Below are 14,267 nucleotides of genomic sequence, written 5' to 3' on the forward strand. Positions count from 1 at the left end.
TCATATGCTCATAAGCTAAACAGCTACACCATAAGCTGCCATAGCTTCTTTTCAAGATGAGGGTGTATAAAGATGATGCAACCCAAACTTGGTACAACAATCAGAGAAAGTAGCTCTAAACAAGCCATTTCTGAACAAATTTCCTAGCTGGTTGTATGACTTCACAAACAACACAACCACATCCTTCTTCAAAATAGTATCTCTCACAAAATGACAATCAACCTCAATGTGTTTCATTCTCTAACAGAGCACAAGATTGCTTGCACTGTAGATAATGGCTTGATAATTAACTTTGCATTTGCCATAATAGCATCTTGCTTCTCCGATTGGCAAGAACATCGTGCATAAAAAGTGCATAACCAGTAAAGGATCTCCTGTCTCCACCCAACTTGCCCTGTCTGCATTAAAGTAACCCATAATATTAAAGTTTCTATTAGATTTGTACAATAGCCTTTCATTAGGAGAACTTTTGAGATTCAGTAGAATCCTATAAATAGCATTTCAAAGTGGCTGCTTGCTATTCTCCATAAACCAACAAACTAATCAAGCAACCAAAAGATTAGTAACACCTGCGACAGTTAAGTACATCAGCTTTCCAACCAACTTCTTGAACTGATGCTTGTCCTCAAAATCTACACCATCATCTCTAGATAATTTCACATTTTGATTCATGGGAGTATCTTATGATTTAGCTCCCATCATACCTGACTTGGTCAATAAATATTAAGTCTACTCAAATGTAAGGCTTTGCTGCGCCCAACAGCCTCAATACCAAGTATATAGTGAAAGTTCCCACATATGATTTGGAACAACTTATAAATACAACACTTGACGTCTGCAATACCTTTATGATCACTATCTATGATGATGATATCATCAATATAAACCACACCTGTCTTATTCCTCTTAACAAAGAGTCATCAGAATAACACTGTAAAGCAAAACTCAGATACCGATTTGCAGAACTTGCCAAATCAGTCCCTAGGAACTGCTTAAACACAAATAGCCTTATGTAACCCTGGAGGTTGAACCATGTACACCTCTTCCCCCAAGTCCGATACAAAGATGCATTTTTAACACCCAAGTTGAATACGGACCACAGAGCAACAAGAGAGAATGTCTCTAGGTAATCCACACCATAAGTCAGAGCATACTCCTTCCCCACCACTTGACCATCAACTGAGCCTTTAACCTTTCGATATTACCATCAGGACGACACTTAATAGTACATATGCAAACACATCCGACCAACATTTTACCTTGAGCACAACCCCCAAGTTCACATGTAGAAGGGTTCCATTTCTACATTCATTGCACCACCAAAGATGAACAAGGGGCTCTAACACAAGAAGATAAGGCAGAAATAGAGGAAAGAAACTAGGCAAAAGAATGAATATCAGGAGTAAGACAAGGAAAAGTAACAGATTTTTCACGTGGAATTACATCAGACGTATCCTGCAAAGGAATAAGTGAAGGAACAAAGAGAGAACTTACACTGACGAGTATGTACCAGGCATGAACAAAACACATTCCCCGAGAAAAGTGCAAAGCACAATAAAAAAACAAACATTCGCATTAAGATACACAGAGAAGGGAATTCCTTCCCCATCCACCACCCCCCCCCCCACCCAAAACTCCCCAACCAAAGGACTATGGAGGACAAGCATTAACAAGAAAGCACGTAGTAAGATTAACATCAGTCCAAAAAAATTTAGGAACAGTCACATGAAAAAGCAATGACACGGCCATATAACTAGATGTCTATTCATCCTTTCAGCAACACTATTGTGCTTAGGAGTATAGGCACAGGCATTTGATTGATAATCACTCTATCTGAACAAAAGGATTGAATTAATTTTGACTTAATTTCAACATATTGTTACAATGACAAATTTTACATTTTCATTATAAAATTGAACAAAAACGCTAAGGAACTCAAAATTATTATTTTTTTAGCAGAGATAACCATGTCATGGGAAAAATCATCCACAAAGGACACAACATTGATAACTAGATGTGTTCCTACACAGACCCACATACCTGAATAAATAAGAGGATAAGGATCTAAAAAAAGGTTCCTAGGATGAAAGGAAGACCTGCTGCGCATCCCCAATTGATAGGCTTGAAATTCAAGTGTAGTGAGAAAGCTAAAAACCAATAGATGGAAAACTTCATGTGTTATTATGAGAAACAGATAACTAAAACATGCCAAATCAAAAGAAAAATCATTTGAGGAAAATGAAGACTTGAGAAAGAACCACCAGAGCTACCACCGCTTCCATCCAAATAAGATAGCCCGTCCTTCTCAAGTCCTCCACCAATTCTTTTACAATAAGAAAGATAGGCTGTGACTGAGCAACTACGAGACTTGGTTAAGTGAAACACAGATGAGAAATTCAATAAAAAATTGTGCAAGACAAGAAATACAGATGGAAAGGTGAGTAAATGTCCACAACCAAAAACAAAGATTGTCAAACCATCAAGAAGAAAAACTTAAGAGTAATTATTATTAGGCTTCAAAGATAGAAATAAATTAGATCCACCAGTCAAAAGCATAGGAAGATGAAAAGCCAAAATCCTCTATATCTAGATGGGCCACATTTGCACTGCAGGCAATAGAGGGCATAACTTGAAGCTGCTAGATCATATGAACAAAATTATTTAACTCCACACAGGACAGAGTGGATTAAGTGTTCATACCCCCAGTACAAAGACTACTTCTACCAGAAGAATCAGTGTCACTATCAAGATCGGGAGAAGACTTGCATCCCAGATCACAACAACAATCAACAATGTAGTTTTTCTTCCTGCGATAAGCACAAATGTTTAGTCCAAAATCACCAACTTTTTCATGACCTCCTGAAGACAAACTAAACGTTGAATTCTGCACATTCAAAACAAAAGCAAAGAATTTTTTTTTTTTTTTTTATCAGCAAAGAGACATTATTAAAAGAAAATCAAGGCTATCAAGGGGATGCCAATCATTTACGACAGAAACAACAAAAAACAACACAACCATCGCTGTAAAGCATTAAGGAAATCAAGGATTACAAAAATGTTTTCTCTCAGCCAGCCCACTTTGCCAATAAAAAATCATAGATATCCAATGGTCCTTTACAGCCAGCAGACTTGAAACCGTTCCATCAAAAGCCTTTCTGCTCCCTTTCCTCCATACCTCCCAAAAAATAGCAAAGGAAATGAGGGAAAGATCCTTCATTCTAACCTTGTTAGAGCAATAGAGTGGATCTCTTTCCAAGCCCAAATCTTGCCTCCCCTGAAACTGCAGCGACCTACTTCTGCTTGACAATGAAAATGTCCAAGCTCCAGAGGTTTCTAGTCCAAAAACAGCAAAGAAGGATGTGCTCCACCAATTCAACCTCCTCAAGGCAAAGAAAAACCTATTAATGAGAGATAATCCCTTTTTCTGAAGATTATCATAGGTAAGGATCTTCCTGAGTGTAGCCTACCTCAAGAAGAAAGCAACCTTTGAGGGGGGCTGCCGTTTTCCGAATGAGCTTCCAAGGGAAATTGTTGCTTCACTCAGCTGGATAGCAAAGGTGTATATAATATGATCTGACCATGAAATTTCCACCTTTGCTCAAGGACCACTTGGGCTTATTGGAGGTAGTCTGGCACTGAATTTTGTGAAGGCTACTGTAGAAATCTGCAAGAGTATCAATCTCTCAATCAACAATATTCCTAGGAGAGCATTCCAGAATGTCCCCTGATTAGCAAGCACCATGTGCTGGCAAATGAGGGCATCCTTATCGCAGGCAACCGGAAGATAGAAGGGCATTGAGTGCTGAGCTGGGATTCATCGCACCAAATATCATGCCATAAAAAACTGCACATGGAAAAAAAAAAATGAGAGAGAAGAAATTATCCTACTCTCCCCTGATGAATTTCTCAACACATGTACCATGGCCTTCAGTCACCTTTTTTCAGGCCCAGCAGTTGTGATGGAGGCATATTTGATAGCAATAACTTCCCTCCAGAAAAAGTTCTTCTCTATCATGAACTCCAAAGCCACATCCCCAAAAGGGCCTTATTAAAAGTGAGAAGTGATCTGAGACCAATACCCCTCTTTTGCATTGGATATTTAACACCCCCGTCTCCATCTAAAAAGATTATATTTTTTAAATTCCTTGCCCGTGTTCCCCCATAAGAATCTTATGTGAATACCTTCCAATCTCTTGACCACGACATTGGGATGGGGAAAAAGAGAAATAAAATAGAGGGAGATTGGATAAAGTGCCTTTAAATGAACGTGAGTCTGCCACCTCTTAAAAGGTAATTCCTTTTCCAACCAGCTAGCCTTCTTTCAAATCTGCCAATTATGGTGTCCCAGACTCCCTTGTCTTTGAACTTGTCTCCCAGGGGTAGACCAGGATAAGTAATAGCAAAATTTCTAAGTTTGCAGCTTAAAAGACTGGCTATCAATGGCCCACAATCACAAAGCCCTATAGGAATTATTTCTCTTTTGCCCAGATTCACTTTTAAGCCGCTGACCGCTTAGAACCTGAAAAGGATGCATCTAAGATTCAGGATTTGCCCAGGTTCCCTCACAGAAAATGATGGTGTCACCAACAAAAAGGAGGTGGGAGACTACCATATTTCCCTTACTCCTCCTGACGCTGAGCCCATTGAGCAGGCCACCTTCATTGGCATTGCCTCAAAAGTTCCATAACCATGATAAATAAAAGAGGAGAGGGGTTCCACTTGTCTCAAACCATGCAAAGATCTGAAGAACTGTGTAAGGCAGCCATTTATTACAAGCACCGAGAGCAAGTGGGTAGATAAACATTGACAGATCCATCTACACCAGATTTCCCCAAAATCCATTCTCCTGAGGATGTAAAGCAGACATTTATAGTTCACATGGTCAAACGCTTTTTCCATATCCAACTTACATACCACTCCATTTTCCAACCCTAAATGTAGGCATCCACAGCTCCGTTTGCAATAAGAGCAATATCCATGATCTTTCTGCCTGCAACAAAAGCATGCTGATGTTTCCCACTAACTTCTGAAATTGCTCATTTAAGTCTACAAGGATTTTGAACAAGAGTTATACAAGCTACCAACAAGGCTGATAAGACAAAAATGCTTGTTGTTGTAAGCCACCACTTTTTTGGGATCAAGGAGACAAAAGTTGAGTTAATGCTAGACACAAATCTACTTGATCTGTAGAAGTCCTCAAAGATTCGAATATATCCTGCCTGAGAACGTCACAGTTCTTTTGGAACAATGCCATGTCAAAGCCACCAAGACCATGGGCTTTGTCCCCATTGCAGCTGTTGACTCTATGAGTCCAATCCGGATTTGATAATGACAAATCACTTGGCATTTAATCTGTGCAATGAGTTATGAATAGGACTTATATTAAACATGCATGGAAAGATAACGAGTCATGGAAGCCTTAAAGTAAAGCATACATGTCTTGGCAAGATCCATGGAACTCAAAGAGTAAGAGAATCAAGATGCAAGCGGCAAAGTTCAAGAACATCTTGGAAATGGATATTTAGATCTTATGTATTTACATTTTCATATGATTTAATTTGAGGCACAACATAACTTAGAATGATTTTAGGATTCAAGCATTTCATGTATATCATTAGGGGAATCTCATGGACTTAGAAATATTCTTAAAACCTTGGAAAGTACCTTTATAAAAGAGTCAAGAAAGAAAGTAAAATAGATTTTTAAATTTAAAAAAAAAAAAAAAAAAAAAAGGAAAATTGAGAAAAAGGGGACTTCAGTAGCCTGAACTCACCCTCAGTAGCCTGAAGATTAAGTTCGGTAGCCTGAAGAATTAATGAGAAAACACAGCAAGAAGGCCGAGGTACTTCGGTTGCCCGACCCTGAAACTTCAGTCGCCTGAAGTCACTTTAGGAGCTTGAACTTCAACATTAGTAGCCTGAAGTCACGGGAAAGTTTAAAAAATCAGATTTTTATTAAACGAACTCGCAAGCTATTTCTTTGATCCAACGGTTGAGATCAATCCAAACAGTAAGACACTATAAATACTAAATATCTAAACCCTAGAACCAAGCTAAGACACACAAGAAGAGAAGAATACATATTATTGAAAGAATATTGAGAAACTTGCTCTCATTGCTATATGATTGCCTATACTTCAACTTCTACTCATCGAGTTTGGGCAAATCAATTCAGAATCTCAAAGGGATCTCTCTTATACATCTAGATTGTCAACTTGAAGCAATACTGAGTGTTTTGCAGATTAAATTGTATTCAAGGTTCAGTTTGTGAACCAGGGTTGAGGAAAGAGTTGTATCTCTTGTAAGCAGCGGATTAGGAGGGAGTCGTACCTATTATAAGTAGCGGATGAGGATGGAGTTGTACCTCTTATAAGTAGCGGATTGTAAGGGAAGCTCTGTCCCAATTTAAGGAGCAGGGATTTTAGTGGAATCCTTGAGTGGGTTGCTCAAGGCGCGGCTGAATCTCGTAAATCGCGGTTGCATTCTCTCTTCCCTTATCCTTTTTATTTTCCGCATCGTATTTTAATTTCCTGTTTGCTTGTGTATATTGAATAACTTTACACGCACTTAATTGGGTAAAAAGGAATTCATTGATAAAATAACTTTAATTCAAACATAAGTCCCTAGCATTAATTAGTTAAACATAAAAATAGGGATTGATCGGTAAATAGGTTTCAAAGAATTTCTAAAATACCCAATTCACCCCCCCCCCTCTTGGGATTACGCCTTAATCAATAGCAGCTCTTGAGAGCTAAAACAATTTCCTCTTCCTCAGAAGGGCTCAAATTCTGAAAGAAATCTCAAAATTCTGAAAAATTTCATTTACTTTTGGTCTCCAGGACTCTAGCTCCATATACAAATTCCTGTAGAAATTGCAAATTGCCCTTTTAATTTCCCCTTCCGCCACAAGGAGCTCTCCCTCTACTTCCACTTTTGTTAGCATGTTGAATCAACAGTAGACATCAGCAGGTCAGTGGAAAAAGCTGGTATTCCTATCACCCTCATTCAACCAAAGGGCCTTCGATTTTTATCTCCTTGCCATTTCCTCCAAAGTGATGACTTTGGCTAGGTCATTTTTGAGAGCAAGTCTTTTGGACCTATTCTTGCAAATCTTCTGGACTTATTCTCTGCATTAAGGCCCTCTCTAAGCTCCTGATACTTCAGCTCCCTAACGTCCTTTAGGATCACAGTCTTCCTTCGGGTGACATTGCCAAACACTTTTTTTTTCGTTCTACCACTTCAATTTCCTCTTTCATCAATTTTAGCTGAGGCGACAACAAAGCTCCCTTCATCCTGCATCTCAAACCATCAATTCTTGACTAGGTCAACAAAACCTTCATGTTTAAGCCACCCATTCTCAAAACAAAAGGGGATTGGCCCCCACTTGATTCCTCCCGCATCAAAAGGGTTGAAATACGAGGACTTCCCAGGAGGTCGCCCATACTAGAATTACTCTTACCCAAACACAGTTAAATGCAGAGTTCTGCTGGGATCTGAGGCATTAGGGCTGGTATGACCACACCCATAATAGAAGCCAAGATCTTGCATGTACAACTCACAAGAATAGCACTCAAGATGATCAAGAGGCACGTAATATGCTACAAAGTCAACTAGAAACCCTGAAACAGGGAAGACTGCCTGATAATATATAAACAACGCAACTGAACAAATAAATTGCCCAAACATGCACAGAACAGCAGTCAAAGCAACACTGCCAACAGAAAACACACAACAATGCAATTTAAAACCTTGGGATCTATTGTAGACGGAAAATAGACCACTGCAACCATGAAACAACAGCCACAGCACATTGGAAAGAATATAAACAGGAAAGAGAGCATGTTGAGGCATGACAAGTGAATCACAACTACTACAAAAATTGGTAGATCATAACCAGCTCGGTCGAATACCATTACTACTGTGATCAGCAACACACCACTTGGATCAACCACTCGTAGTGCAAGAATCAAACAATATATACACATGCAGAACAGACCACAAACAGAAGCTCCAGCATTTTCATTGACTGAACAATACAGTGCAAGGGCAATGGAGGGCAACCTTAATAAATCTGCCATGAATCTCACCAAAAGTAAACAAATGATAAACACCAGAGGTTGAAACCAGACATGATGCAGCCAAATGAAAGGTACACATCAAAAGCTGCAAGTTATTTTTTATTTTTCTTAAAGAAAAAAGAAAAAAACTCAACTGCTTCACACAAAACACAATCCATAAATAGAGAGAACACACCAAGAGATGCACACAGAAAAAGTGACACAGAACATCAAAACCATAAACAACTCTCAAACTAGAAAATGATTTTGGTCTAGGAATTGATTAGGGACGAGAAAAAAAATAGGAAGAATAGACAGTGAACAGAGGCTTAAGCAGTAACGAGGAAGAGAATTTTGAACAGTAATTGCAAACCATAAAACAATAATGACACCCAAGTATCAAGAACTGAAGCTTGCTCTGATACCATGTTCTAATTCAAGATAGTTGATTATTTAGATAATACATGAACTTATGTTACAGCAAGAAAGGAGACTGAAAGATTTAAGAAATTGAGAAATAATTTTTTCTCGAGAGATTCTCACAGACCAGCCAGCTATATTATGTATAAACCAATGATAACAAAAATACCCCTGAAATAATAAGATACTAATATAATACACCACAAATTGTGTCATTCTAACAATAATATAATAACAAACATTACTTTAAAAAGCTTGCCTTCAAAATGGGAATCCACATTCTAAAATATAGACAAAGCATTTAAGGGGATTGGTTTTTCTTTTAATTGGAAAAGTGTATTATTTTCACAAAACAGAAAAGAAAAAGGCTTAACCAAATATACAGTTACACCTACCCTCGACCAACGTGTATTTATAGTAATATCTCCCTTTTCTTTAAGCATGGACTTGAAACTCGAGGCTGCAGCTGCACGGATTGCTTTAGCCTTTTCTTCAGCAGCCTTCTTCAGAGGCAGGACCCTGCAAGTTAAATCAGAGACTCGAATTACCGCACTCCATGCGAATCTTCTTGTTTCAAAGGTTTATGAGCAGAAATCATAATGTCTACGAAACAGTTCAATAAAAATTTAAAAAAAAAAGACATGTCAAAGCAAGTTAAATGGTAATATAATAACTCAGCCATATCCCGTATTAAAAGACTCAGTTCACCACCACTTCAATGCTAACAGCAATAGGCTACCACTTTTCACCTTTTATTATTAAACCCTTTTTTCATTAAACCTTGGTTTGCTAGTCTTTCATATATAGCATCTGATGTGGCACCACTATGCCCCACTGCCCTGCTGCAGCAAGCCCACACCAGCATCTCTTCCTTCTTTTCTCTGGTGTATTGCCTTGAAGAGCCTAATTGTTGATACCCAGCTATGCTGCTCTCTAATTAAGGCTTTATCATTCTCGTCCTTTATACATTTTACATCACCTAAATCTTTACATCTTCTTTTTCTAGCTCTAACAAGTTTATAAATGTCTTTTTCTCCATTTGTATCTAATTTAGTAATATAAAGTATCATAAGCTTTATGTTTGGCTTTCCTAATAGTTTTTTTTTTTTTTCTTCTTTTTTTGCATTTTTTCTCGCTTCTTCATATTTTTCAAGATTTTCTATACTTCTACAATTTCCCTATATTTTATACCAACTTCTTTTTGTCTTAACAGCTTTTTGGACTTCTTGATCCCACCACCAACTTTATTTACTACCGGAGTATCTTCCTTTGCACTTACCTAAAACATCTTTTGCTATCCTTATTATAGAATTTGCTATTTTATTCCAAACAGTTTTTGCATCAACCTTATCCCCTACTGTCCAATCACACACTTTGCTAATTTTATCTTTGAATTTTCTATGCTATCTCCCTTCAAGTTCAACCATCTAATTCCCTTGTGTTGAATTATGCTACTCCTTCTCTTCCATTTTTTAATATGTAAATCTAATACTAAAACTCTATGTTGTGTAGCCAAACTATCATCTGGAATAACATTACAATCCTTACAAGATACATGATCCCTATTTTTAGTTAAGAAGAATTCTATTTTGCTTTCATTATACCCACCATTGAAGGTTATTAAGTGTTCTTTTTTCATAAAGCAAGTATTCAATATAACCAAATCGTGAGACATGGAAAAATATAAGATCATGTCACCGGCCTCATTTTTATCTCCATATCCATGGCCTCAGTATCCTCTCATATCCTATATTATCCTTTCCAATGTGATCATTCAAATCAACTCCTATGAATGTCTTTTCAGACATTGGTATCTCTTGTATAATGCCATACATATCTTCCCAAAATTCTCTTTTAAGATTTTCTACTAAGCCTATTTGGAGAGCATACACACTAATTGTGGTCACCATCTTCAAGCCTTAAGCTATCCTGATCTTATCAATCTTGTCCCCCATTCTTTTAAGATCTAGCACATTATCTTTTTGGTCTTTCTCTACAATAATACTCACCCCATTTTTATTTTTCTCTTTACCAGTGTACCAAAGTTTAAATCTCAACTTTTCAATTTCTCTATCTTTCTATCCTACCCAATTCATCTCTTGAAGGCAAATTATGTTAATTTTCCTTCTAAACATTATTTCCACTATTTCCATACTTTTTTCCCATAAGAGTCCCTATATTCCAAGTTGCTCATCTAATCTTAGTTTCTTGTGCTAACCTATTAACCCTTTCCCTTTTATACTGACGTGGTCTATTCCCTTGACCTAGGTGAATTCAGTAAGAATTCATGATAAGAAGATCTGACAAAATTTTACGCTGGCTGTCAGCGACCTAACACAATCCTGCTCCTTTATCTAGGCTTGAGACCGATTGTGTGAACAAAGGATTTATGTTCCAAAGATGAAGTTTTACACGCAAACAATTTTCTAAATCAACCCTACAGCTAGTAGAAACCACACACACACACACAATATAAATGCGTTAAAAAAAAATAAAGCATACAATTTTGGGTGTGAATCCAAGCCCTACAATTAAAAAACCATGCAATAGTACTTTTTGAAAAATTTTGTATATAATCCAAAACTTGCAAATGAAAAAAAAAAAAAAACACACAAAGATGCATATATTAAGCCTACAAATCATAAACACAAAATCACTACTATTAACCAAATATAGGAAAAAAATTTAATAATAGGAATAAGAAAAAAAATAATAAGGAGAAGATCTCACCGATGACAAACTAAAAAGGAAATGACAACCGCTTGAAAAATAATACAATAAGTACCCTTTTCTTTAGGAAATGATGCTGCAAACGAAAATAAATCAAAGAATATTTAAGCAACGAGGGATTCCAAGAATTCTTCAATATAAATTCAAGATTCAAATCCAAGGATATTGGAAAAACAAGATTCATCAACCCATAAAATCTTTATTGCTTCTTCATAATTTTCAGGCTGAAGAGACACGAATCCTTGGATTTGTTTGGGTCTTTGGGCGAAAAGAAAGGAAGTTTATAGAGGGGATCTGTTTGGTTGGTGAGAGAATAAAACTAAAAGGAGAGACATAATAAAGGAAAATGAAAGAAAAGAAACTCTTTTCCAGATTTTAGAAATTTCCAGGAAAAGGGCTGAACAAAGATCTTTCTTCGAAGACAAATTTCAAAGAAGAACAAAACTTTTTTTTTTCTTTCTAGCTGGGACTTTCTCTGAATTCTAGTACTTGGCAGTAACAACTTTTTTACATTGCTTTGTTTTTCAAAAATTTGTGGTTTTCTTTTCTGCTTCCCCCCCCCCCCCCCCCCAACACACAAAAAGTCTCGGTTCAAGAACTCTGCTGGAGAATAGGGAGCACATTGATAAGAGGAAGAGCGAGAAAGACAAGGACAGAAATCAGAAATAGTAGAAGAGAGAGAATTAAGGACAGAAAATCAAAAATAGAGAGAGAGTGAATTAAGGGAGAGAATTAGCAAGAATGAGAGAGTAAGAGGAGGAGAAGAATAAAAGTGAAGAAGAGAGAAAAAACAAGGGCTGCTGGCAGCAGAGAAGAGAGCAGCACTGAACAAATTTGAATAGAACATAACAGAGAAAGAACAGTAGGAGAATTGAAGAAGGAAAGCAAGAAGAAGAATTATTAGAAGGAATAGGGACTGAAAACGGACAGCCATTGATGCATTTAATAATAATTATGATAATGATAGTGATGATTTCAGTGGTGGCCTTGATTAAGTCAATGATGATCATCTTAGTAGCCATTTTTGTAGGAATATATCATAGCAATTTTAGAAAAAAAACATACAAATGCATTTTTCATATTTATTTACATAGGAACCTGATTTTAACAACCATATAATGGCACTAGTATATTTTGGATAGGGTATAGAGGTGTTTCTAAATCGAGAAAATATTTTCTTTTGTGAAATATTTTATTAATGACACAGAATAGAATTCCCATGCAATAATTCCCCATTTTACCCAAAAAATAATATGTTATGTGAAAAATATTGAATCAAAACTTTGGATCATTAGATTTAGCGTTTTAGAATGAAATTGTACTATGTTTTTCGGAACTTTTGTACAAATTCATGGTTCACTAGGATGTTAGCATTTTCTTATAACTTTAGTCCAAAGAAAATTAGAAGCAACAAAAATATTTATAACATCTTAATGCAGAAGAATTTACTCCGAAGCAAAGGTCCAGGATTAGGTGGCTACAGTAGAGTTAGAAGCAACAAAAATATTTACAACTTCATAATGCAGAAGAATTCATCCTAAAGCAAAAATCCAGAATTCAGCGGCTACAGTAGTGTGGTCAGAACTCTAAATTCTTCATACATAAGGTTAACGCTGGAACAACCAGCAAGAGCATCACATTTCCTTATACAAGATCAACAAAAATTGTAATCTAATAATGATGTCACACAGCAAGTTCTGGGATTTTTATAAAAATCTTCTAGTTTCTGGAAATTTGGAGTTCCAAACCAGTGATGATAGCTGCCTGACAGAGTAAATTATTTTCCGTTTGACAGATTCTGAACAGGACATTTTAAGCAAGCCTGTTGATTACACTGAAATTAGAAAAGGATATTTTCTCTTTTCCTAATGATAAGGCTTCTAATGCAGATGGATTTAATGCTAAACCTTTTAGAGCTTAATGGGAGATCACTGGTGCCAATTTTACTGCTGCTATTAAATCTTTTTTCAGTAAGTCCAAGCTTTTGAGACAAACCAATGCTCAACGCTTTTTAGCTTTAATCTCTAAAGTCAAAAATCCTTCTCTAATTTCTTATTTTTGACCCATTGCTTGTTGCAACATTATCTACAGATGTCAGGGAAAAAAAAAAAAAAGGAACAAAACGAAAGGCTTCAGCTCTACTTGCCTTCTTCAATCAGGAGTAATCAGGGTCAGCCTTATTTAAAGAGGAAGAATTCAGGATAACATTTTTCTTCCACATGAGCTTTCGCATGACTATCACAAAAATACGGTCCTCCAAGGTTTGTTTTTGAAAGTTGATATAAGGAATTCTTTTGATTCATTTTACTATAATTTTCTAATCCATACGCCCAACAGCAGTCATACTAGTCAGATCTTTATTGGTTGGCTAAAGGACTGTGTTATTAACTCCTTATTTCACTGCTTCTCTTAATGGTGCTTCAGAAATTTTTTTCTGAATTAATCAAGGGATTAAGCCAGGGAGATCTGATTTCTCCTTATCTTTTCGTTTTGGTAAGATTTTGTCTAGTTTTTTTTTTCTTAAGCTTCAAGACATGGTACCTTTAGGCAACACAGTAAGTGCAGCAGAGGGGCTATTACGCATTTATGTGTTTCCAAGAATTTTATAATTTTGGATTATTGCAGCACTCATAATGGTCTGCATATCAAGCATATTCTTGAAATCTTTTATGCTTAATGGTCCTAAAGCAGATCCAGCCAAATCTGAAATATTTGGAGCTGTAATTTGTTCCAACATAAAAGCCAAATGCTTACAAAGTTTTTTGAAGGTTCTGAAGGCCATTTTCCAATTCAATATTTCGGACTTCCTCTTCTAACTAAGAGGATTTCTCTAGATGACCAAAAATGTTGCTTGAAAGAATTTCAGATAACATTAACATGGCACAAGCACTCGAGTCCACTTTATCTTCTGCCAGACATACCTTCACAACTCCATCCGGAACCTCCAACCCTTGCAGCCCTTCATATGTTACCTGAAGCCTTCTCTCACAGCCCCAAGTCCTCCTTCAATTCCAGGTCTATTTGTCGAAGAGATCTGGTTGGTGAAAGAGATTCCTCTGCC

The 14,267-nt window shown here is 36.7% G+C and overlaps 1 protein-coding gene across 8 annotated transcripts in view; it reads right to left on the reverse strand.

Moving 5' to 3' along the window:
* The window catches only part of LOC131154193 (pre-mRNA-processing protein 40C), a 119,920-nt gene that overhangs the window by 28,008 nt on the left and 77,645 nt on the right, over nt 1-14,267 (reverse strand). For all 8 annotated transcript variants that reach the window (XR_009136385.1, XR_009136386.1, XM_058106789.1 and 5 more), the window contains one exon: nt 8,872-8,995. Coding sequence is in view for 6 of the 8 variants with exons in the window: in XM_058106789.1 (XP_057962772.1) it covers nt 8,872-8,995 (124 nt within the window). In the remaining 2 variants the exon portion in view is untranslated. The remainder of the gene's footprint in view (nt 1-8,871; nt 8,996-14,267) is intronic.

The sequence above is a fragment of the Malania oleifera genome, chromosome 4 (assembly GCF_029873635.1).
Source record: "Malania oleifera isolate guangnan ecotype guangnan chromosome 4, ASM2987363v1, whole genome shotgun sequence".
Taxonomy (NCBI): domain Eukaryota; kingdom Viridiplantae; phylum Streptophyta; class Magnoliopsida; order Santalales; family Ximeniaceae; genus Malania; species Malania oleifera.